Consider the following 24700-nt stretch of genomic DNA (forward strand, 5'->3'; position numbering starts at 1 on the left):
TCTTCACACCACTAGGATTTTTCTAGGTCTTCTATTTTTGTTGTTGTTGTTCTGCTAGGGATTGAACTCAGGGCCTTGTGTATGCAAAGGCAAGCACTCTACCAACTGAGCTATGTTCCCAGCCCTCTAGGATCTCCTATTTACCCACAGAATGAACCACCTGGGCAAGCTGCAGCTGAAGAGAAGCACACATGTGTCATCCAGTACATCCTCTTCCCCCCACACTCCACCTCCACCAAAGACAGGTGAGATTTAGCCCTGCCTGGAAGTCATCTCTGCAGAGTGCCCTCTCTCCTCACTGTCCCCTAAACATCTGGCTCACATATCCTGGGATGTTCATCTCAAGTTGAGGCAGAGGGATGTTATATTTTGATGTTTCATCAGGCAGACATGGTATATAGAGGCCACGTGCAACTTGTGGCTATCCTATGCCTGCCTCCTTCCTCTCCTCCATGGGCTCGCTCCCTGCCACAAGGCTATGTGTTAGATCCCTTCTCCCTCTTTCTTAGAGCACTCTCTCCTTTAGCTTCTCAACAGATGACGACAATGATGTGGAGGTGGAGGCCTTAGAGGGGGACTCAGAGCTTAATCTGGTCACTGAGGTGTGGGTGGAGCCACAGTATGGGCGAGTGGGACCTGGCCCTGAAAGCTGGAAGCACCTGCAGAACTTGACATACTCTGAGATCCCTCAAGCTGTGAGTGTCCCGAGACCCATACCCTGATCTTTCACCAGGTTGGATCTCCTTTGGATGCAGTAGCCCCTGGGCTTCTTGGGGCCTCAGAATGTCTGTGACTGTTTAGGCTTCATTGAGAACCAGAGGCTAGTTTTATGAGGGGTTACTCCATCCTCTGATGTTTTCTTCCCTAGCTGCACCCACGGGATGCTGCCTGCATAGGCTCCATGCTGAGCTTTGAATATCTGATACAGCTCTGCCAGAGCAAGGAATGGGGTCCTTTGCCCCCAGAGCCACGGGTCTCTGATGGTTAGTGGGGAAGGCAGCCCCTGGGTGGAACAGGGGAATGAGTAGGGAGAAAGCTGGTAATCTGGATCTCACTGTTGTATCCTATCATCCTTCCCTCCCTCCTAGGACTGGACCAGGGAGGAGATACCTGTGTCCACGAGATCCCTTTCCGTTTTGACCTAATGGGATTGCTGCCACAGTGCCAACAGTTGCAGATGTTTTTCCTTTTGCTTTCCAGAGGTGGGTGAATTTGGTACCTACTCACCCCTCTCCTAAGGGGCCAGCATGCTGGGCATATTAGAGACCAGATGAGTAGAGGAGCAAATGAATGATGGGGCAGGAGGAAGCTGCAGCCAAAGGGTTCTGCTGGCCAGGGTGGAGCTGGGGACACTGGATAGCAGGAAGCTCTGGGTGCTGAGCAGAGTGTGTGTCGGGCAGAGCCAGAGGGTGTTCCTCTCGCCGAGGGGCCCTGTCCTGCCAACGACACGGTGCTGTGCCTGCTGCACAGCTGCCTGGGGCAGGAGCTGAGTGACCGGGAGATCCCACTGACCCCTGCTGACCAGGCTGCCTTCTTGAGTGAGGTACTGCGGCGGAGCTGTCATGATCCAGGTGAGCTCCCCACCTTTTTTTCTAATACTAGAATCCAGCTCAGCCCTTTCTCCCCCTCCCACAGGGCGGTTTCTGTCTAAGCTCTGGACTCCCTCCTCCCCATCCTCCCCATCTCTTCAACTTAGAGCCACCTTTCTGGGGCTCTACCCTCTTCCACCATCTCTATGCCTATTGTAGGTGCAGAGGGGCCACCAATGGGAAGCCATGGGATCCTAAAGGATCAAGTCAGCAGCACCCTGGCCACTGGACACTCAGCTCTTCCTGCCCTGGTCAGCATTGAATCTTCTCCCTAAGCCTTTGTCATACTGACCTCCTTCCATTGCTATACATCCATGTATAGTGATGCCAGATTTCTATCACCCTTCTGCCACAGAAACTGGACACTGTCATTTCCATTTGTTCTGAATCTTATACACTATACCTAAGATGAGTCAGCTCAAGGTGAAGGAAGGGAACAGGGCTTAGATGTTCCCTTGTAGATTGCTCTAATTTTTTGTTTCTCTCTTACAGGATGTAGGTCTTCCTGAAACTCTCAGGCCTCTCATCTCTGCCCAGCCTCCTCAGTGGCGTTGCTATGCCAGGCTGGTGAACCCCCAGCATGTGTTCCTAACTTTTCTCCCCGCTACCTTCACAGGTACTGACTACTGGCTTCACTAACACTCCCCACCATAGATACACACACTATATATAAACCCCTGCACTCCCTCACCAGAACACCAAACAACTCTGATTTGTATCCATCTTTTCCTCTTCAGATGTTCAGCGTCTGACTGCCTATGGCCTGGAGGGACCTTCTCAAGAAGAAACAAAGCTTGGGGATTGGAGTGGAACCCCCAGTCCACGAGATCTAGGAGGAATTGGGGTTAAGGCTACCAAGTCCCAAGTCCCTATCCTCAGCATAACCCTAGCTGATGGTAAGGTCATTGACTCTGATGTCAATTAAATAGGAGTGGGGTATGACACAAATAAAGGGCTTAAACACCATGGGACACCTTTCCCCACAGACAGTGCCCAGGATCAAGGAGAGCTGAGCCCTCCCTTCCGCCAGGACTTACAGACTTATGCTGGGCGTCAGACTTCCCAGACAGAGGGTACAGAGGGGCCCCGGACCCGGTGTCCTGTCTATGTCTATAGCTGTTCCCTGGAAGCATTGAGGGAGCAAATGGTTGGCATGCAACCCCCTCAGGCGCCCCGAGACCTCATCTTCCGGTGAGTGCTCTTGATATTCATGTGTGTCCTCCTCCTACAAAGGTTTCGGGGTACACTCATGGGTATGGATAAACAGATTGATGGTCAGTGAAAGGAACTCAGCTTCTGGCTTCCCTCAGCAGGTTCATCAACTGAGTGAATACATTTTGTAAGAGTCTAGATATAAGAGACTGGATATCCACTGACTAATGAATCCAAGGTATCATATAGGAAGTTAACCAAACTCTGTTGTCCCTCCATTCCTAGGACTCAGTTTCTCGACCACCCCTCTGCATCCTCAGTCTGGATGGAGCCCAGGTATAAAGAGGCAGCTACCCATTGTGCCTTGTTGCAGGAGCATGCACAGCGGTGCTATGTCCGTGGTAAGCAGGAAGGCCACGTGAGGGAAGAGTGGAGCTCCAGGAGTGGAGATACAGACATTACAGGGTTGGGACCTGGAGAGTCCATTCCAGAGCTGACCCTCGTGGCCTTTTCCACTTCCATTAGGGCTATTCCGGAGCTTGCAGCAATCACAGAACGTGACTTGCCAGGATTTGCTGACAGCAGTGGATGCTTGTGAGGAACTACTGCAAGAAGTAGACATCACCCCATTTTTGCTTGCTCTGTGTGGCCACACTTGTGGTTTACCTCATGCACCCCCAAGCCCTGGTCCTCTCAGCCCAGGGCTTTTCAGCAGCAGCATTGAGGAGGGTCCAGAGCCTCGGGAACGAGCTATCCTAGCTTCTGAATCCAGGTTAGGATTATTCTTGAATGATGTTAGAGAAAGTGGGGAAACAAACCAAGACTCTAAAAACAAGAACTTTCTAATCCAGGAGTGGGCACAGAGAAGCATCAATATTTTGTTGCTGGCTTCCTTTTTCCTATACAGACAGCCTTTTCCCCTGTGGCCCTGGAAACATGCTCCCTCTCAGGCACTCCCCATTTCTCCTGCTGTGGTATGGTCTGATGAGCCAGGGAGTTCCCAGTTGCCAAATTGGAGACTTGTTCTGAGGACCTCCATATAATAGTAACAGTCTCCCCAGCTAATCTCTTTGTCATGGGGACCAAAACTATGTAATTTGCTCACTGCTGAGTCCCCAGCTAACTTTAGACCTTTGCAGGCCCCTACTGAAGAGAGGCTGGAGGAAAGAAGAAAGATCACAGGCAGATAGCTCTATATTAGTCTCTGCAGTGTATTGCCCATGGGGAAAAATGAACTAGAGTGGTGGGTACACAGAGGACTCCTAGTTGAAACTCTAGCCCGGGGCCCTCTGGAGCTCTAGATCTCCTGCTTTTCATGCCCCCTAAGTGAACTTATTTTTTTCCCATCAAACCTCACTTCTCCACCTGTTTTCTCCATTCATGGGGAACAGTACCACTCTCCATCAAGTGATATGAGTCAGAAAACTGGGATCACCCTCACTCTACTTCACAGAAATAGTCTGGCCCTTAAGAAATGTGGAGGTTAGAGCCCAAATAGGTGGGTTGGTTCTCCTTGGCCTCTGTCACTGCCCAGGCCATTGGGTTAATACTATGTAGACAAGAGACAGGTGTGTGCTGCTCCTCACTTGGGAAGCAGGTACCTCTAGCACTTGGTGGTTTTTGATACTGGTGTTCTCCCCACTCCCACCTCTCAGCATAGAGACTGAAGACCTAAGTGAGCCTGAGTTTCAGAGCACCCGTGTCCCTGGCAATCCAGACCCTGGCCCAGAGATCTCTCTGACAGATGTCTGCCAGCTCAAAGGAGAGGCACATGATGCCCTTCATGGCCTCATCCAGGTAGGGAGCTTGGGTGAGGTCAGAAGAGGGGTAGAGTTCTTGGGCACTGTCCCATTCTGGTGGAGGGGTAGTACCTTCAAGGGTCAGTTGACATCATAACCCTCTTCTAAACCCTACAACAGGAGAAATTCCTGGAAATTAGTCGTCTTCACTTCCGCACTGTGCCCTCCAATCCCCACTACTTCTTCTATTGCCCTCCTTCCAGCAGACGAGAAGTGAGTGCCTTTATCCTTCCCTCCTTTGTGCCCCAAACCCAGAGCCCTAGTCATCCCACTTGGCCTGCCTAGATCCTCTTGAATCTTATTTCCTTGTGACCCTTGTAGTTCTTGGCCTACTTAGATTAAATTTTGTTTTGTTTGGGTTTTTTATTTGTTTGGTTGATTTTGGTTTTGGTATTTGGGGTTTTGTTTTGTTTCTATTTTGCCCAGGATGATGGTCCTCGGGACACAGTAGACAGAAAAATCAGTGATCTGGAGTTTTCAGAAGCTGAACTTGTGGGAGAAGAAGGTATGTGATGTGAGCAAGTGGGTTGAGGTGGAGGAGGTTGCTTCAAGCCAGGATTGAGAGGCCTCCACTGCCAGTCTAACTTGTTGACCATATGACATGCACCATTAGGTGACACATCTGCCTGCTGTGTGGTCACTGAGAGTGATCCAGAGCTGGAGGTCGAATACCGTGAGAGCCGTGAACCAGACCTGGGGCCTGCTGGTTTAGACTCTGCCTCACTATCAGATGCAGACACTGTGAACCCTGATGAAGACTCCTTCAGTATCTTGGGGGGTGACTCACCCACTGGACCTGAGAGTCTTGTGCATGACCTGCCACCCCTCTTCTTGCACCTCACATGCTCTGTGCGGCTTCGTGGACAGCACAGCTCAGTACCTGTGTGCAGCCTGCCTACTTGTCTGGGTGAGTTCAGAGGAGCCTGTGGAAGACCAGGGTTGCCTGCCTGTGTGAGGGTGGAGGAAAGCCTAGGAATATGACTCATTCGCATGTAGAACTTGAATCTATGCTTTTCTCAGGGCCCCCAGCAATCCCGGCTTTCCTCCTCTCCCAGGCCAGGTACTTGCCAGTTTGGAGGGCCCCCCAATTAGAGGCCGAGTTCCCTTGAGGGACCTCAGTGTCACCCTGGATGTCTTCGTGCTGACCTTGCCCCTGGAAGTGGAGCTTCCCCCAGCCTCGGACCCTCAGCACCACAGGTGTGGTGGCAGCAAGCTTGGTGGAGGGTCTGGGACTTTTGTGGGAATAGGGGCACCATTAAAGGAATATAAGGGACTGTGGGAACTAAGGAGACTTTGAGGAGGTCCCAGGGGGGGTAGTGTCTCCTGACCTTTGTTTCTACCGTGTTTAGATCAACATCTGAGAGCAGTGCTTCATTCCCACGGTCTCCAGGGCAGCCATCATCTTTAAGGTCAGATGATGGCCTGGGACCTCCACTACCACCCCCAGAAGAAGAGAGGTATATACTTATCTCCCTCTCACAGTTCATCACTCCCCCTCAGTTTCATTCCTGGAAACCAGTATCTGAATCTTCCTTCCACTTAGGCACCAAGGACTGTCCAGTTTGGCCACACCCCACAGACTGGCTATTGAGACCACCATGAGTGAGGTGAGGGCCTTCTCTCCCCCAGTGCAAGCAATAGCTCCCAGTGCTCTGATAATCTTTCTATCGTATACATGAGAAAAGTACTCCCCTTTATTCTGGGATTAAAGTGAGGCTTTTCTCAGTCTGAGTCAGAGTATCATCTAGTGTTTTCTAGTCTGGGAGTGAGGTAATGCTCCAGTAATCAAGAAAGATGCCCTTTACCACTTCCTGCGTTGTTCTTCCTAGATACGCTGGTTGTTAGAAGATGAGATGGTGGGGGCACTCCGAAGAGGGGGCATCCCCCAGAGCCCTGCCCTGCACCGAGTAGCTGCCCACATCCATAGCTCTCCTGGACGCTCCACCTGCCTTCGCCAAACTCTGCCACTGAGTTTTGTGTTTGGGCCAGAGCGTTCCCTCACGCAATTCAAGGAGGTAATCTGCTCTCAGAACACTCCAAGGTCCCTTGGGCACCCATCCTTGGACCTTCTAGCACAAGACTAGAAGGCCCAAAGTTTAGTCCATGGAATTATCCTTCTTGAATACCTCCTCACAATTTTGTTTGCTCTTCACCCCATGCCTAAAAGCCCAACTCAGTAGAACAAAACCCAGCCTCCAATCTTGTCACTGGGTCTGTTGAACCTTGGAAAGTCACCAAACCTTTTCTTACCTCAGCAATAGGGATGCTGGCATCTTCTTCACCAGGTAGCTGGGAGTATCTAGTGAGGAAGTGTAGTCACCTTATATAGAGAGGGCTACTCCTGCCTAAATTACAACCTTGGTCTCTGCTCCCCAGGAGTTCCGCCGCCTCCACCTCCCTGGCCATGCTCTCCTTGAGGACCCTAACAGTGGCTTCTTCTTTGTGGCAGCTGGCCAACAGCCAGGTGGGTCCCATGGGGAAACCCCTGCAGTGTCCTGGGCTTGGCACAGCAATGAGGACAGGACTGAAGGCATCGAAAGGGAGGTAAGTCTGACCTGGGGTAGAGGGAGGTGGTAGTGGGTATGTGGCACTGTACTTCAGTCTTGATATTCTGCCTTGCAGCCCCTGATCACCAGTCCCCAAGCCCCTGGCTCCCCAGAGGATTCTGAAGGCACCACTCTTATCATTCTACCCAACCTGCCACAAGCAGGTAAGAGAGAATTTGGGAGGCAAAGTTTGGGGACCAGTACCAGAGACTTGAAGCTAACTTGCCCTGCTTTCATTTTTGGAGGGAAGCCCTAGGCAGGACCAAAAGGAACTCCAGATATTTTCCTTCTCTATTCAGGGAGTCAGCCTGGGCCCAGTCGGGGACTAAGCCTTATATCCAGTCAAGGTAGTGTGGACTCAGACCACCTAGGTAAGCAGGGGGCAGGGACAGAGGACTCTAAGCTGATGGCAGGGGGCATCAGAAGGGGCTCATCTGAAGAGGACCTTCAAGCCTGATGTACTTGGAGGCCCAGACAAGTCAGGCTCAGTTCAGGATGGGAATAAACTTCAGCACATTTGATACAGGTTATGATGGTGGCAGTAGTGGCTCAGACAGTGAAGGTCCAAATGAGACCCTGAGTGAGAAGACCCCCTTCACATTGCGGACTCCACCTGGGCAAGCACCTCTGCAGCCTTCACTCTCAGTCCTTCCTGGGCCCTGCCTGCCTGACTTCTGGCTCATTGTCCGAGTACTACAGGATCGTGTGGAAGTGTATGCACATGCACAGTGAGTAGAAGCCAGGGCCTACACCCTGGCACTGCTACTAACCTCTTTTCCCTGTTCCCACACCTTTCTTCAGTGTTGTTAAAAATAAGACTTGGGGCCTAGGGATATAGCTCAGTTGGTAGAGTGCTTGCCTCGAATGCAAGACACCATGGGTTCAATCCCCAGCATCACAAAAAAAAAAAAAAAAGACTTGGGACTGAGAGCTTCAGAGGAATCTGGCTTCAATTCTAAGGTTAGAGCTTCAGATCTCTTCCCACATCTAGCAAAACACATAACTCTAGATTTTGTTAATGGAATTGGAAAACTGATGGAGAATTTGGATTCCAGCTGAACATTAAAAACATCTACCATTCAGAGCAACTTCAGAGGTTGATATATAAAAATAAGGAATAATAGCTGATATTTAACAAGTACATAAAATACATACATACTATTCTAGCATTTTACATGGATCAACGCATTTAATCTGTATAAATAACCTTACCTAATCTTACCCTAATGGTATAAAGAAACTGAAACAAAAGAAATGCTTGCCCAAGGTCACAGTAAATGCCAGAGCTAGAGTTCATGGGCATCTGCTTAAATACCGCTCTGTTCTCTTGGGTGGGGTTGACAGCAAGGAAGACCACCATTCTGACCAGGATTTGAGATTAAAGAAGTGATGGAAATCTTAATGTGGTGCCCACTGGCAAGGCAAGCAAGGAGCCCAAGCTCTTAGAATTGCTCTAAGAATTCCATTTTTACCATTTCCCATTAGGTTTACTTCCCTTGTCCAATCCTTTCTCCTTTTTATGGTTTCCCTTGGTCATGACCTCCATGACCTGCCCTCCCATTTTTGACAGTTAAAATCTCCTGCCAGTTCTGTGTTGGATTCATCCTTCCTTCCTAGGAGCCTGATCCGGGAGGATGGGGGGCCTGGCACTGAGTGTCGCCACCTGCAGCAGCTCCTGGTGAGGCGAGTTGGGGAGATCTGCAGAGAGGTCAACCAGGTGAGCATAGCCAAGGGAAGGGCTCTTTGGACACTGAGGCATAGACCACAGGAGAAGGGAGTTTCTGGGAACTTGATTTTCAGAGGCTATTGCTCCACTGCAGACCCCAAAATAATTATTGGGTGTTTTCTTTGACCTCCCCTACAATTACTGGAATGCTATTACTTCCCCACCTCACTGCAGACTGGGGAGCTCTCCATCTCACCTCTTATAATAGTGGGTCACTATCTTATTCCCTCCCAGTAACTCTGAAATGTTCCCTCTCCTTGCAGTGTGCTAGCATTAGGGATTAATATGAACCAGACAAGGGAAACCCTGATTCTGTGGAGCTTACGTACAGCAGGGACGTAGACATTGAATAACTAAATCACATTATTTATTGACAACTGTGAAGAATTCTACAAAGGAAAAGCAGAGATCAGGGATCTGATAAGCCAGAGTATCGGGGAAGGCTTTTTAGAGAAAATAAGTGGTTTTTAAGTTGAGACCTGAAGGATATGATCAGATTCTGGCCAAGAGGAGGGACAAATGCTTCTCACTGGGTTTGCTCTCAGAGCCCTGAACTCTGTTACCATGGGACCCATTTCTGATTACAGGTGTTTTGACATCTGACCCCCAGTGATAGTGGTCATTCTCTCTGGCCTTTGATCAGCCCACCCAACATCCCACTTATGAGGAATATTTCAGTTCTCTAACATCTTGTTCCTTCTCCCAGAGATTGCTTCTTCAAGATCTTCATGACAGTCATGTGTGTAACTCTCTTCTGGTGGCCGAGAGTGAAGAAGATCTATGGCGCAGTGAGACCCCCTTCCACTCCCGTCAGCGGGCACCACTCCCCAGTGATGGTAGGATCCCACTTAGTAGCCCCCTCTCAAGGCAATACTGCTGTCCACTTTTCTATCCAGTACTTTGGTGAGAAGCTGAGAGCAGGTCCTCACTATTTTGACATTGGTGCCAAGTAATAGAGAGCAAGGATAGTAGGGGAAAAAATTCCTGGATTTGGCTGCTTCTAGTTTGTCAGTGACATTCATGGAAGCAGTTTCAGTGGAGAGGGGGAATAGAAACCAGATGAAATGGAAAAGCGCAGATAGATGGGTGGAGCAAAGAATAACTACCAATTAGCTTGGCAGTAAGAGAAAGAGAAAATAGATGTGGCAGTAACAGAAGGAAGATGGGGGCAAGGAAGGAGCCTCAAAATAAGGTAGATGCCAGATGTCGAGGCACATGCTTGTAATCCCCATGGCCCGGGAGGCTGAGGCAGGAGGAGTGTGAGCTTAAAGCCAGCCTCAGCAAAAGTGAGCCCTCTAAATAAAATACAAAAAAGGGCTGAGAATGTGGCTCAATAGTTGAATGCCCCTGAGTTCAATCCCCAGTACCACCCCCACCAAAAAAAACAAAATAAGATAGAGACTTGAGTATGTTCATGTTCTATAGAGAAAGAACCAGTAAGAGGAAGAGAGGTTGAAGAATACAGGAAAAAAAAAAAAAAGATTGAAGGGACACAGTGCTATGACATGTCTTCCGAAGGGCACACCTGCACCTGGCCGTGTCTTGTTACCCAAAATGTTCATCTTTCCCCAGCAGGGGAATAGACAGTGATGAGGAGTCTGGGGGAATGAGAACAAGTTCCCAGGTGAGAAAAGACCAGAGGGAGGAGCCTGAGGTCCCATTGAAGGGTTGGCCACCAGACTGGCAGGCAGGACTCCTTTGGGATTCCTGGGATGTCTGACATCTACTTGAGATGGTAATTCAAGTCTCAAAACTTCAGCTCCCTTTTCTTTTTCCAGATGACCTGTCATCTCAGTCCATAAAGAAAAAGCTAAATCATGTCATTCTTTTGCAGTCTTTCCTTAAAATCACACCATTTCTTACTTTTAACATTCTCAGCTGTTCTGTAGATGACTTGTGTGTGCTTGTTTACTGAGGATTGAACCAGGGCCTCATGCATGCCAAGCAAGTGCTCTACCACTAAGCTACATCACCAGTCCCATAGACAACTTTTCTAACATCAACAGGAGAGTGCACCTCTCAGCACATCCTGATATGTTCCCCATATTAAAGCAGACTCCCCAAAATTAGCAGACTCCCATGATTTTGAAGGCAATTTCTGTAAATTGAGAATGAGCCAGGACAACCATCACTCTAAGATGACTCCCAGTAGCCTGGGATGTAAGACCAGTCAGAACCCAGACACAACTCTTCCTCATTTTAATCTCCATATTTTTTCCCTGAAACCCTTAGCAACTATCATTCTGTGCCAGAGTTTCTACACAGAAACTTTGAAGTCTCCTGGGTATCCTCTATGCTTCTGATACCTGACAGCAGCATCTCTGGGAAACCAGATTGCCTCTTTGACCTCCTGAAAGATTTCTCATCAACACAGAAACCTGAAAAGGATCAAACAAAGCATTGGACTGTGGCCAGGGGCTCTTGGGTACCACTATACCACCCATTGGGGTATCTGGCCTCCAAAGCACAGGACATTCACTCTGCAGCTGGTGTACATAGTCTTTTTATTTTAATGACGTTACTGTTGCAAACCCCCTGTGAGAACAGTGGCTTATAGTGCCACTGACATGTTATGACAGGCCAGAATCCCTTGGCATTGTCTTCAGGATTGTCTCATACTGTACCTTTCTCCACACTGCTCCTTAGCTCCTTCTCTGAGTCTCCTTGAAAGTCTGTGTGCAATGATCTATCTTCCTAAGGGCATGACTCTGCCTGGCCCTTCTTGTTACCCAAAGAATTCATCTTTCCCTGGGAATAGATGGTGATGAAGAATCTGGAAGAGTGGCAAGTCAGATAGTCCTCAGGTGAGCAGTCTGGAGGGCAAGGGGCTGAGTGCCCTGTTTCTTACCCATGTTCTCCCTTCAGATTATGCTGCTGATGAGAGCTGTGCACCCCGAGGGTACCTAGCAGCCACAATGCAGTTTGTCCCTGGACATTTCTCCTGTGACGTTGTATGGGGAACTATAATCCGAGTCCACTCACGCCTCAAGATGGGGCCCAGTATGGGGGTCTCTCGGGGTATGTGATTGATGTGAGGGGCAAGTGGGAATCAGAGGATCTGGGGAAGATCCTCTTCCTGAGCTAGTGTTACTCCCCCAGCCATCCAGGCCCTGCGCTCTGTGCTTAATGCCTTCTCTGTGGTGAATCGGAAGAATATGTTTGTTTATCAGGAGCGAGCCACAAAAGCTGTGTACTATCTTCGGTATGTGGGCCCTGGAACGATGGAGTAAAGCTTGAGTCAGGGATGGCATGAGAGGAGACATATCCAGATACTTTGCCACTCTTTCCCAGGCTTCTGGAGACATCCTGCAGTGACCGGCCATGGGAAGGGGATGCTCTGCCGCCTTCCCTAGCTCTGTCCCGAAGCCAGGAGCCCATCTACTCTGAGGAATCCTCGGCACGTATTGTTCCCTCTCCCAATGCCCTGTGTTCCCTTTGTACTTTGCTCCCTGGACAAGGGTCTTGACCATATTTGTCCCTGTAGGGTCCTCGTTCTCCCCTGGATGTGGCTTCCAGCCGTAATTCAGATACTGCTCGCCCTGTGGGCCAAGTGGACAGACATATTCAGCTGCTAGTGCATGGTGTAGGGCAGGCAGGTAAGGACTATGAGGGGTTGGGGTATGGCCCATGAAGTCCCTGAATCCTCAAATCCTCTGGAACTTCTCTTACAGCTTCTCCCTACTCTCCCCTGGAATCTCTCCTCGAGTTCCTATTATGTTCTGGGTTTTGCTCTAGCAAGAATAGAGTGGGAGAGGACAGACTCCAGTGACATTTAGGGGATTGGACTCATAGCCAATTGAGATGCAGCTTGAGAAGAAGATCCTGGTAACTCTAGGATAGATGGTAGCTCCACCAGCCTAATGGCAGGAGCTAGCTAGGGTGAAGATGATTGGTTCATTTGGGGCTGTGTTGAGCCTGTGGGGTCCAGGTACTCTGTACCAGATCTCAGGATATGGCTATTTTGCACCCTCTCCTTTAATCATTGTGATACATCTATGAGTTTGGTACTACTGTAATTCTTATTTATGGATGAGGGCCCTGAGGTTTGAGGTACAACTTATGTGTCCACACTCATAGTGAATAGCTTGACAGAATAGAACATGGTGCCTCACAAGGGATCATAAGAGTCTGAGGTTCAAGGGCTAGCATTGGAGTAGCTGGATCCTCTCCCAGTGTCTCACCTTTCATCATGTCCATGTCAAGGTCCTGAGATCACAGATGAGCTAGTGCGGGTTTTGCGGCGGCGCCTGGATGAGGCCACACTGGATGTCATCACAGTCATGCTGGTTCGAAACTGCAAACTGACACCTGCTGATGTGGAGGTCAGCTCCCTTCCAGAGTCCAACATCCTTCTCAAGTCCACCTATAGGTGTTGGGGCAATCTAGGCTGGAAACTCTGCAGTCAGCTCTGACTTCCTCTTCCACTCTGCAGTTCATCCAGCCCCCTGGAAGCCTCCCCTCAGAGGTACTGCATCTGGCCCTTCCTGCCTCCTGCAGGCCGTGGCTTCCTTCTCTGGCCTGGTACCTGCGCCAAAACCTGCTCATCTTTCTGCACTCTCCCAAATACACAGACAGCAACAGCCGGAACCACTTCCAAGTAAGATTGCCCTCACCTCTCACGCTCATATGAACCCCTGCCTCCTGCATACCCTGACCATAACTGTTTTCTACAGATACCCCACTTGTACCTTTGCCTATGGACCTGTGCACACCCAGCCCCGACTCACATTCATTATCTGCCTGTGTCTTCTTGTGCTCCTATGTATACCTGTACCCACTTTCCTACTGTGGATGTCCATCTTAGTGTTCTGTGGCTATTCTCTCCCCAGCATCCACTCCCACCACAGGGTGGCCTCCCTGACTTGGACATCTACTTATATAACAAGCCTGGTGGACAGGGCACTGGGGGCAAAGGTACAGTGCAGGGCACAGACCTGTGGTGCTACCAGGTGTGGGAAAGCCATTGCTTGTCTTGTGGCTGAGAGGGCCTTTTGCACCTTGCAGCTGAGGGGTCTTGGGAGGGGAGGTCTGCAAGTGCCAGATCTGAGCCTTCCTATGGATTTCTACCCAGGGGTCGCTTGCATCACTCTAGCCTTTGTGGATGAAGGAGGGGCCCCCATCTCATTGGCCTCGTGGCCCCCCTCTTCTCCGGGGACCCCAGACCTGCTGCGAGAAGAGGAATTTGAGCAACTAACTCAGGTCATTCGCTGCCCAGTCATGCTGGACAGTTCTTCAGGTGGGGAAGCTTGGCCAGAGCATGGGGTGTTCAGTCAGTGCTGTGGAAGACAAGGGTGGTAAGTAGGGTAGGATCTAGGTGTACCCCCAGGTGATTACAGTTCTTTCTTCCAGCTCAGGATGGGGCTCCAAGGCTTCGATTGGATGTTTGGGAAAAGGGGAACATTAGCATCGTGCAACTGGAAGAGAAGCTCCGGGGAGCAGCTCGCCAGGCCCTTGCTGATGCTGTCATGGAGCTGAGACTGCTGCCAGCTTCACTATGTACAGAGGATACACCCCCAGGTAAGCAGGTCAAGAGCCCCACCCCCATAGTCCAGAAAATGTTGAAAATCCAGGCAGGACAGTTTGGCAGGTAACGGTGCAAAGGTAGGGTTCAGAGAAAGTATCACAGAGGCCCCATCAAAAATATGCATTCACAGTTGTCCATCACTTTGGCTGTGTGCATCATCAAGGTGGAAGTGTATGCATGCATCTGGTCACCACCAGGGAGGGGTCTGTCCTCAGGAGCTCATATCACAAACACATGCAGCTGAAACATTATCAGTGTTTACTAATAGAGTAGATGGCAAGGCATACTGGTCTTGGGGCTGTGGGGATTGATGACCAGTGATAGGAGTCTGTAATCTGGTGTCCACAGGAAGTCTCAGGAGCGGGTCATTGGAAACCAAGAGCCCTGCAGGCCGATCTAGCACCTTTCCCCCTGCCCCTGTCCCTGGGGAACCTGTGACTCCACCCAGCAAAGCTGGCCGGCGTAGCTTCTGGGACATGCTGGTAATGGGAACAAGTGGTGAAGTTGGCCTCTACCTTCTTGCCTCCTTTAGACTTTGCCACAGTTCTCTTTTGAAATAAGAGTACTCTGTTCTTTGGATAGCAATTTATAGAACATGGCAAGTTCTCACTGATATAGACAGCCCAAAATTAATAAATGCTTTCACTTCCCTTTTTCTTGTTGGATCTCCACAATATCCCGATAAGCAGAAATTTTTCACATGAGAAAAGTAAAGTTCAGGAAAGTTAAGTAACCTGCCTAGGGTTACTTAACTTCTGCCTCGAGAACCCAGGCTTCTAAATTCCCTGAGCTCATTACTGTTCCACCCCCTTCCTCTTCCCAATAGCCCTTCCTCATTCACTGCATTTTCCCCAGAGTAAAACAGAAGGTGGGGATTTGGGTTCACCAAAAACAACTGATGATATTGTTCTGGATCGACCGGAAGACACTAGAGGTAGGAGGCGTCATAAAACTGAGAGTGTTCGGACTCCCGGTGGAACTGAGCGAGCACTAGGCCCAGATTCTGGAGCCCAGAGACAAAGGTACATATGTGTATGCTGAGGTGTTGTGTTACAGGAGGTGGTGTGAGGTCATAGATGGGCATTTGGTTTGCATAAATGTGTATCATATGTGGAAGTAAAGTTCTTAACTCTTGCTCTATCTTTAGACGCCGGACTGCACAGCTAGAGGAAGGTGAAGTGGGAACCCTTCACCCTGTGTTTGCTCATGTCATTCAGCATTGGATGGAGTTTATGGTTCAGATTGGTGAGACTCCAGCCCCTTTCCTATCCTTTGAACCCCTGGCCTATTCTATTATCCTGCAGTGTCATAGGTACATTCTGCCTTCCAGGTTGTGCCTCAGTGTCCAGAAGCTCCACCCACATGGTGTCCCGATTCCTCCTTCCTTCCATTTTGTCTGAGTTCACCACTCTGGTTACCTCAATGGCTGGCGACACCAGTGTCCGTGTCTTTGAGCAGCATTTGTAAGTGGGATCTCATGGAATTGAAGGGAATTTTCCCAGATGTCCCAAAAGCTGCACTTATGGGAAGCCAAACTCATAGAGGCTGAGCTTGGAGAGGTGGGAACTTGGCCCAGGGAGGTGAAAGCTGGGCCAGGGAATGGGGCCATAGATGCTCTCCTTTCTGAGTACCCCTCCCCTCCAATAGAGGTTCAGAGCCTGACATCTTCAGTCCTTGTTCCCCTGGGCAACTGGGCCCAGCCCCCCGCCCAGCAGCTGAGCGACATCTGCTGCTTCTGGGAAGGAACTTCATGCAGTGGAGGAGACCAACCCAGCAGGGTGAGGGTGTGGCCAAGGGGAGGGTGGGCTTGGGTGACATAAGTGGTCTCTGACCCTGCAAGGGGCAGGGTGGGATCAAGGGTAATCTGCACACAGACCTCCATTGTGCTCCTCCCCACCCTATAGCTGCCAAAGCTGTGCAGCGCTTTGAGCCAGGAGGAGACGGGAGCTCAGGGCGAAATGCTCCCCGACAGAGGCTCTTACTGCTGGAGGTTGTGGACAAAAAGGTAAATGTGGGGTCAAGGACTTGGGGAGGAATGATTCTGTGACCTCACTGACCCCAACCCCTAACCTACAGCTACAGCTACTGACCTACAACTGGGCTCCAGACCTGGGGGCAGCCTTGGGCCGAGCACTGGTTCGCCTTGTGCAGTGGCAAAATGCACGGGCCCATCTTATCTTCTGCCTACTCAGCCAAAAGCTTGGGCTCTTCCATCATTATGGCCAGTTGGACTTCCCCGTGCGAGATGAAAAGGTATTTGGTCTGGCTCCCCCTCTGGCTCTGGCTAGAAGCTAGTGAAATGATGCAGCAGGGAAGGGACAGATTAAAGGCAGAGGTAGCAGGGAAGGAGTCATAGGAAACCCCGGAGTGAGAGAGGGTCTGGGGCAAATACCACAAGCCCATTGTGACCCTCCATCTCTCCCAGGAGCCAAACCCATTCCTGCTTCCAACCATGGAAGTGGAGACCCTCATCCGGAGTGCTAGTCCCCCACTGAGCCGCGAGCAGGGCCGGCTGAGTGGGTCCTCTCGTGGAGGGGGTCCTCTTCCTCTGGACACATTCCCCTTTGACGAAGCTCTGAGGGACATCACGGCTACCCGCCCTAGCTCCACCCTTGGTCCTGTGCCCAGACCTCCTGATCCTGTCACCTACCATGGACAGCAGTTCCTGGAGATCAAGATGTCAGAACGCAGGGGTGAGGACCCTGAGCCAAGCAGTAGGGAGGGGAAATCTGTGGAGTCTGGGAGGGAGAGGGGTGACAGCTCCTGGGGCTACTACTAATGTCCCCTACACCCAGAGTTGGAGCGCCAGATGAAGATGGAGAACCTGTTTGTAACCTGGCAGCAGCGTTCTGCCCCAGCCAGCATGCCCATCAGTGTAAGTTACCCCAACCTGCATCCACCATGGGAATCCTGTGCCCTTCCCCAACCACTGCTCTATTGCTCACTGCCCCCTATCCCCAGGCCGGGGAGCTGGAGACCCTAAAACAGTCATCCCGCCTTGTGCATTACTGTGCGACAGCTCTGCTCTTCGACCCAGCTGCGTGGCTGCATGGACCCCCAGAGACGTCTGGGCCCCCTGAAGGACAGGTGATTCAGACTCCAAGATTTCTCCCCACAGATTTACCCCCACAGTGGCCTTCATTCCTCCACCCCCGCCTGCGTGGTTGACAGTGGGTAGAACCTTCATTTCCACTCCCACAGAGGCGCCATCGCCCTGAGTCAGGGTCTGGGAGTCGAGAGGCTCCCACAAGCTGTGAATCCTTGGATATGCCTCCACCAGGAGCCCGTGAGGAGCCTTGGCTGAAGGAGCTCAGCTTGGCCTTTCTGCAGCAATATGTGCAGTATCTGCAGAGCATAGGCTTTGTGCTGGTTCCACTGCGGCCCCCCTCACCCGCTCGCAGGTGAGCCTACCCCTCCTTCCCTCTTCATAGCCCTTCCTCTTCACATGGTTCCTACTTTGACAACTTCAACCTTGTATATGTTCATCCAACTGGATGGCATGCATACATGAGGATCTTGGACACTCCCATGCAGCCTTCATGCATGTCCTGCAAACCTCATAAAATTCACAGAACTCATGAGCACATCCATACAGAACTGGGTGCAGTCTCACTGAGTTTGTGTCCACCCACACGTCATGTGTTTATATGTTTGTTCATATGTTCATACACACATGAATCTCGTGTAAATGAGTATCCCTCTCCTCCCATTGGGGTTCAGAGCCTGACATCTTTAGTCCTTGTTCCCCTGGGCCCAAAAGCTTCTAATAAGCTTTTGGGTCTAGGCCTCACTGATTTGTGTGCTGGTCATCCTTTTGGCCTCCTGAGATTCAGTGTCCTTTTCTTACCAAGGACATCTGCCTTGGGCCTACTTGCATCACTGTCAGTGACCTGTTCTTGGTCATGTTCTCTCCCTGGCCCTACTGTCAGGTCTGACTCTTAGGAAGGAAGCTCCTTCTCTTACCACCTTCTATCCCCCTGCACTCACTGGCAGCTCTGTGGCCACATTTCCCATCTTGCATAAGATCTCAGAGTCCTGTTTTTGAGGTCTTCAAGGTCTGTGTTCCCAGTCCCTTCCCAGTGGCTATGTGAGAAAAATGGTCTGTTCACATCACACACAGTTACTTTTGTGTCTTCATACTTGTAACTTTATCAAGACATTTTCTTGCCCCTCTCCATTTTCAGTTAGATACTTTTATTTATTTATTTGTTTGTTTGGGGTACTGGGGATTGAATGTAGGGGCTCTTTACCAGCAAGCTACATCCCCATCCCAAGCATCTGTCCTCTAACTTTTTTTTTTTTTTTTTGAAACAAGATCTTACTAAGTGCTAAGGCTGGCCTTGAATTTGTAATCCTTTCGCTTCATCCTTCCCAGTTGCTAAGAATACAGGTGTGAACCACTATACCCAGCTTCTGTTTTTTATATATATATAAATTTTTTTAAGTATAAAATATATTTCTTTCTTACTCAAGACAACTCCTTGGTCCAGAAAGCCAATTCTGACTCATTGGTGTTTTTGTAACCACCTCTCTTCTTCCCAGGCATACCTCTTTTGTCCAGGTACTAGGAAGAGAAGGCCCCTCCTGGGAGCCCCATCCCTGATTCACAGTGACCAGCTCACTCCTCCACAATCCCAGGGAGGAGTGGCTTAGTATGGTCTCCTGGACAGCCAGTGCCCAGCTTTAGGAGCTTCTCTAAAAGACTTTAGTTTATACCTCTTTGTTATATCTCTTTGGTTATGAAATCTGAATTTCTTTTTTTTTTTCCTTTGTAATGCTGAGGATCAAACCTGGGGTGTAAGTGCTCTACCACTGAGCAATATCCCCAGCCCTCAATTCCTTTTTATAAGACATTAGGTTTAAAAAACAATTTATAGTCAAGCCTTCCTTTCTCACCAATCTTTAATGATCACCAATCACTACTTAAGTCTTACTTCAATTTTCTTGAGGATTAAATAGGACATTTTGTCTGCCAGTGACCCAAGTTTTGACCCCCAGCAAGAGTTCTGGCAGTTTATGGCTGCTTGGTATAAATAAATGAGACCCTTTCTGTTTTGTTCACTGTCCTTTCCTTCTTCTCATCTCCCCTTGCTTCCCAGTTAAGAATAAAGAACAGTAGGCTTATGAAATTCTGGGACCACCATTCTCTAATCAAAAGAGAACAACTCTTCCCTCTGAGAAGAGAGTTCTTACCAAGGACATCAAGCATCTCCTTGAATTTTCCTAATGTAGTCTTAGGCTTCATCTTCCTCCTCCCTCTTGTGTTCTCCACTCCTCTCCACTAGTAGAGAATCAGGATGTGCTCCCCTCCCCATCAAGCACAACTCACTCACCCACAGAGCAGCAGCAGCTGTGGAGAGCTTTGCCCTGCAGTCTAGACCTGGACTCCAGGCCCAGTCTTGTCATTTGCTCACTGTAGGACCCTGAGCAGGTCCCCTTTCTGAGCCTGTTTCATTTCCTACAAAACAGTTCCATATAAAATGGTCTGCTAACAATAATCCTTCACCCCCTAGTCTGCTTCAACCTCTTGCCTTTCTCTATTTCCTACAGTACCAGCCGGCTGCGTGCCATGGCTGTCCTTGGAACAGAAAGTCGAGGCTCCTTCTCCTGCCCAAAAACCAAGACTGAAGGGAGTCCCAAGGTAACTCAGTTTCATATAATCTTGCAGTTAGCAAGTGTCAGCAACCCTGGATTATTTCCCCAAGGCACCAGATTAGTGGCCCTGAGTAATGGTCTGAGGTTGCTAACCCCAGACTGACACCACTAAAGTCAGGGACCCAAAGGGACTTCTATCCTACTGGTTAGTTCAAGGCTGCTGAGTCCCCAACACTTGCCCCCCCTTTTTCTTCCTTCAGAGTTCTGGCTCTCCAGTCACTACCTACCACCTGCAGCGTGCGCTACCTGGAGGCATCATCCTCATGGAGTTAACTTTCCAGGTGAGCATGGGGAATCACTAAGTGGAAAGAACCAAACCCACCTGTCTCTCACTCACCTGACTCCATCTTACCCTCTCTGCAGGGCTTTTACTTCTGTGTCAAACAGTTTGCCTTAGAATGTTCCCGAATCCCAATGGGGCAGGCAGTCAACTCTCAGGTATGTGAGAGGGACCAAGGTAGGTGATGGACAATGCTTAGGCATAGTCAGGGCAGCATGGCTCCATGAACTATCTAGTGGGTAATAAAAATAATGTAGCGGGCAGTCTGGCCCAGTGATTGATCTAGTGCCATAGCCTGGCTATGTCAGTGGTCATTCTGCATTCTGGTGCTGGGACTGAACCACCTACCAGTGTAACCCTGGGTAGTCCAGTACTGCATCCAGCCACAGCACCAAGGCAGAAGGCAGTCTATGGTCTTCTGACACTAACAGTAGCTACCACAGTGGTCATCCATAACTGTGGATAGCTGAACAATAAAGACATTTGAGCACAGTGGGTAGGTCAGTGCCATGCACCATCCTGGTCTAATCTAGAGATGGAGACAGCCTGGCATTGTCTGTATGTCACTAACACTGCGAATGAGAACCATAGTTCTGACCCACACAGTGTACCCCTGGCACTTAAGTTGTTATTTATATCCCTGCCAGTCTGCCTCCAGGCCAGACCTCTGTATCCCAGGAGAGCCAAGCACTCAGTCAGGAATACTCACGGAGTTGGGTTATCAGGTGAGGTCAGGGACCTGGAGCCCTTGCTGTATTTAGTTAGTTCAGCTCCTCAGGTTTCCAGGAATGCCACATTAGGGCCTTGCCTAGTATTTAGTTTCTGAAAGATTAGGATCTGACAGGGTCCAGTTCAGACAGCATAGACTTCTCTCCATTGTGTGGGGCTCATATTGGCAGTTCATATCGAGTCATAGATGGTTGCCTTTGATTTATGTGTGGATACCGGGTCACTGAAGATCACAGGATAATGTGACTCAGAAAAAAGCGTGGTACATTTATTTGCAAGAAACTGCTTGGGCCAGAGTGCTCAGAAGGGTAGTATGGATGGGCTTCTTGACCTCCCTGTGGAATTGAAGGGAAAGACCCACCCCATTACTGTCCTGAGCTTCCTTCTGGCTTCAGTGTCCCCCGATCTCCCTCCAGCTATGCCCTCTCTTATCTAACACTGCCCAGGTTTCTAAGTTGCTTCATGATTATCATTGTCCATGAAGTGCTTAGTGTATATACTAGGTAAAGACAGTATTTCTCTAGATAAGGAGACAGGTTCATAGAGGATTGTCCCTGGACACACAGCTCATCGGGGCACTGTTTTGGGGTTGAAATCTCAGCTCTCCTTGTTTGTTTCATCACACTACCTGTAATTCAGGAGCTTCTCTAAAAGAAGCTCATTATCTCCATGGCAGGTGAGGAAACTGAAGCACAGAAAGATTGTGACTATGCAAGGTCATACAACTAGTCTTGAATCCTACAGTCATTTGTTTCCTGCCCTATTAACTCATAAGCCCAGTGCCCCCAGAGTGGCTAGGTACATTCTGCCATGCCAGCACCACACATCCAGTTTTTAACAGTTTTGGTGATTTCCACCAAGACTTGTACCCGTTTCATGTCTCAGCCTGCCTTCCTTCTTCCATCAGTGGTTCATTCACAGGCAGGCAGGCAGGCCTAGCCTTAGCAATTGCCACCCCCACCCCAACATATCAGGATACCTATTCCACCTGGGGAAGTGTTCCAGATAAAGCTTGAAGAGCAAGTAGGAGTTAGCCAGGTTGGGTTCAGGGAGAACAGCCTTCTCAGTGAAGGGCACACAGGTACAAAGTGTAGAGGAGGCTAGACTCTGGTGGGGTCTAGGATACTGAGTAAAAAGACCCAGCCTCTCAGAATGGTTCTAGAGTGATAATACGGTATTAAAAACTGAGAATAAGGGCTGGGGTTTTGGCTCAGTGGTAAAGTGCTTGTTTAGCATGTGTTCAGTCTTCAGCACCACATACAAAAAAAATAAAGGTCCAACAAAAACAACAAAAAAAATGAGAATAAATCAGGTGTAGTCCCAGCTACTCAGGGGATTGGGGCAAGAGGATCATTTGAGCTTAAGAGTTCAAGACCAGCCTGGCAACATAGGGAAATCCTGCCTCAAAGAATGTAGTGGGCAGTCTGGCCCAGTGATTGATCTGGTGCCATAGCCTGGCTACATCAGTGGTCATTCTGCATTCTGGTGCTGTGACTGAACCCTGGGTAGTCCAGTACTGCATCCAGCCACAGCAGTACTGGGTTTCCCCTAGAAGCTGTTCTGGCAGAGGGATTTCTGCGAGGCCCACAGTAACAGAGGAAATCTGTCAAGCTTCCTCTTCTCCAGAAGGAGGGAAATATGAATTGGGCAGCCTGTCCTGCCACATGCTAATAGCTTGTTCCCTGCTGCTGCCTCCCCAGCTGTCCATGCTATTCACAGAGGAGTGTGACAAGGTGCGGGATCTGATGCACGTGCACTCCTTCAGCTATGACTTCCACCTGCGCCTTGTGCACCAGCATGTGCTGGGTGCCCACCTGGTGCTTCGGCATGGCTACCACCTTACCACCTTCCTGCGACACTTCTTGGCCCACCACCCGGATGGACCCCACTTTGGCCGCAATCATATTTACCAAGGTTGGTGCCTAAGAGCAAGCCAATGAACCCCAAAACGATCAGGCCACAAGGTGTCTCCAGGGCTGGTAGAACCATCTGCCAGGGCAAGTGGTCCCCTATTGTTAATTGTCCGTATCATTCATCCTATGTCCCCGTTTCTATTCTGGGTCTGTCATATCAAAGTTAGGCCTAATGTTGTGTGTACCCTGCCCTCTGTTCTGAGTCTCTTTTCATCCTATCTCAATGTTCCATAGGAAGGCAGAGCCACTCTGCCAGTTAGCCCTAGCAACTGCCACCCCCGCCCCACCAGATCAGAGTGCCTGTCCCAGGCTTAGTGTCTGCTGTCTTTGTGACCCTCCCCTTAGGGACACTGGAGCTTCCCACACCACTCATTGCTGCCCACCAGCTGTACAACTATGTGGCTGATCATGCAAGCTCTTACCACATGAAGCCACTACGTATGGCCCGGCCAGGGGGTCCAGAACATAATGAATATGCTCTAGTGTCAGCATGGCACAGGTAAGACTGGAAACACACTATGTTGTGGCTGAGGTTGGGGTCACACAAATAGGGAGACCCATGTTTTCTTGGGCATAAAGGTGGGGTTGGTTTCATTAGCATCTCATTGACGTCTTCCCCACCCCCACTGCACAGCTCTGGCTCCTACCTAGACTCTGAGGGACTTCGCCACCAGGATGACTTTGATGTGTCTTTGCTCGTCTGTCACTGTGCTGCACCCTTTGAGGAGCAAGGCGAAGCTGAGCGGCATGTTCTACGGTCAGCAGATCCCTCACTTTGAACATGCCCCTTTCCCAGCTGCCTCCTGCTCCTGCCCTGTGTGCCTTACTGTGACCCCCCCCCCCACTCTTCTGCCCTCCCCAAACCAGGCTGCAGTTCTTCGTGGTGCTCACCAGCCAAAGAGAACTCTTCCCCAGACTCACTGCTGACATGCGCCGGTTCCGGAAGCCACCCAGACTGCCCCCTGAGCCAGAGGCTCCTGGGAGCTCAGCTGGTAGCCCTGGGGAAACTTCAGGGCTTGTCCTAGTCCCTGGACCAGCTCCTTTGTTCCCACCACTGGCTGCAGAGGTGGGCATGGCCCGGGCACGGCTGGCTCAGCTGGTCCGGCTGGCTGGTGGGCACTGCCGTCGGGACACCCTCTGGAAGCGCCTCTTCTTGCTGGAGCCACCAGGACCTGACCGGCTAAGGCTTGGGGGGCGCCTGGCCCTGGCAGAGCTGGAGGAGCTCCTAGAGGCAGTCCATGCCAAATCTATTGGAGACATTGACCCCCAGCTGGTAAGAGACTGGACTCCAGAAATTCCAAAGACAGCCAGGGTAAGAGGGTAAAGGAGTCTTAGGAGATTCAGGAACAGTGTATTCAGAGCTGTGGACCCTCTCCCAGGACTGCTTCCTGTCCATGACGGTCTCCTGGTACCAGAGCCTGATCAAGGTTCTCCTGAGCCGTTTCCCCCAGAGCTGTCGTCATTTCCAGAGCCCAGATTTGGGAACTCAGTACCTGGTAAGTTCCCTTGACCCTCCTCCAAGAGGAGAATGATAACAGAAATCCTCATCAAAGGAGCTTAGCCAGACTGCACAAGCTCTTCCCTAGAGTAAGACCTAGATGGAATATGACTACAGATACATGTAAAACCCTTGAGCATTTATTCCCAGCATGTGATTTGCAGAGAATTAACTAAGAGCTTTGCCCTCAACAGCTCACCAAGAACACACACCTGGGCTTGAAATTCTGAGGACCAAGCTCTAGAACTGGCAACCCAAGGAGCTCTCAGAAATTCATCAGTAATTGGTC

At 50.1% G+C, this 24700-nt stretch overlaps 1 protein-coding gene across 5 annotated transcripts in view; it reads left to right on the forward strand.

The window, feature by feature from the left end:
* The window catches only part of Szt2 (SZT2 subunit of KICSTOR complex), a 49259-nt gene that overhangs the window by 22448 nt on the left and 2111 nt on the right, over window positions 1-24700 (forward strand). For 2 of the 5 annotated variants that reach the window (XM_005317910.5, XM_021719675.3), the window contains 53 exons: window positions 151-245; window positions 527-695; window positions 869-983; window positions 1089-1202; window positions 1401-1571; window positions 1749-1840; window positions 2082-2205; window positions 2327-2485; window positions 2576-2780; window positions 3027-3142; window positions 3267-3513; window positions 4397-4538; window positions 4661-4753; window positions 4967-5045; window positions 5154-5447; window positions 5596-5737; window positions 5890-5997; window positions 6084-6147; window positions 6370-6555; window positions 6917-7084; window positions 7163-7250; window positions 7386-7457; window positions 7613-7814; window positions 8704-8803; window positions 9519-9648; window positions 11678-11830; window positions 11912-12014; window positions 12104-12209; window positions 12297-12408; window positions 13016-13134; window positions 13245-13409; window positions 13642-13726; window positions 13884-14048; window positions 14162-14329; window positions 14685-14818; window positions 15192-15358; window positions 15484-15581; window positions 15667-15799; window positions 15984-16114; window positions 16241-16341; window positions 16413-16589; window positions 16762-17029; window positions 17132-17211; window positions 17298-17423; window positions 17538-17737; window positions 19887-19977; window positions 20192-20272; window positions 20355-20429; window positions 22701-22914; window positions 23259-23412; window positions 23548-23670; window positions 23781-24186; window positions 24293-24409. In XM_005317910.5, coding sequence (XP_005317967.2) covers window positions 151-245; window positions 527-695; window positions 869-983; window positions 1089-1202; window positions 1401-1571; window positions 1749-1840; window positions 2082-2205; window positions 2327-2485; window positions 2576-2780; window positions 3027-3142; window positions 3267-3513; window positions 4397-4538; window positions 4661-4753; window positions 4967-5045; window positions 5154-5447; window positions 5596-5737; window positions 5890-5997; window positions 6084-6147; window positions 6370-6555; window positions 6917-7084; window positions 7163-7250; window positions 7386-7457; window positions 7613-7814; window positions 8704-8803; window positions 9519-9648; window positions 11678-11830; window positions 11912-12014; window positions 12104-12209; window positions 12297-12408; window positions 13016-13134; window positions 13245-13409; window positions 13642-13726; window positions 13884-14048; window positions 14162-14329; window positions 14685-14818; window positions 15192-15358; window positions 15484-15581; window positions 15667-15799; window positions 15984-16114; window positions 16241-16341; window positions 16413-16589; window positions 16762-17029; window positions 17132-17211; window positions 17298-17423; window positions 17538-17737; window positions 19887-19977; window positions 20192-20272; window positions 20355-20429; window positions 22701-22914; window positions 23259-23412; window positions 23548-23670; window positions 23781-24186; window positions 24293-24409 — 7527 coding nt within the window. The remainder of the gene's footprint in view (window positions 1-150; window positions 246-526; window positions 696-868; window positions 984-1088; window positions 1203-1400; window positions 1572-1748; window positions 1841-2081; window positions 2206-2326; window positions 2486-2575; window positions 2781-3026; window positions 3143-3266; window positions 3514-4396; window positions 4539-4660; window positions 4754-4966; window positions 5046-5153; window positions 5448-5595; window positions 5738-5889; window positions 5998-6083; window positions 6148-6369; window positions 6556-6916; window positions 7085-7162; window positions 7251-7385; window positions 7458-7612; window positions 7815-8703; window positions 8804-9518; window positions 9649-11677; window positions 11831-11911; window positions 12015-12103; window positions 12210-12296; window positions 12409-13015; window positions 13135-13244; window positions 13410-13641; window positions 13727-13883; window positions 14049-14161; window positions 14330-14684; window positions 14819-15191; window positions 15359-15483; window positions 15582-15666; window positions 15800-15983; window positions 16115-16240; window positions 16342-16412; window positions 16590-16761; window positions 17030-17131; window positions 17212-17297; window positions 17424-17537; window positions 17738-19886; window positions 19978-20191; window positions 20273-20354; window positions 20430-22700; window positions 22915-23258; window positions 23413-23547; window positions 23671-23780; window positions 24187-24292; window positions 24410-24700) is intronic. The other 3 variants (XM_078026093.1, XM_078026092.1, XM_078026091.1) reach the window with 3 other exon arrangements.

Source organism: Ictidomys tridecemlineatus, chromosome 11, assembly GCF_052094955.1.
Source record: "Ictidomys tridecemlineatus isolate mIctTri1 chromosome 11, mIctTri1.hap1, whole genome shotgun sequence".
NCBI lineage: Eukaryota > Metazoa > Chordata > Mammalia > Rodentia > Sciuridae > Ictidomys > Ictidomys tridecemlineatus.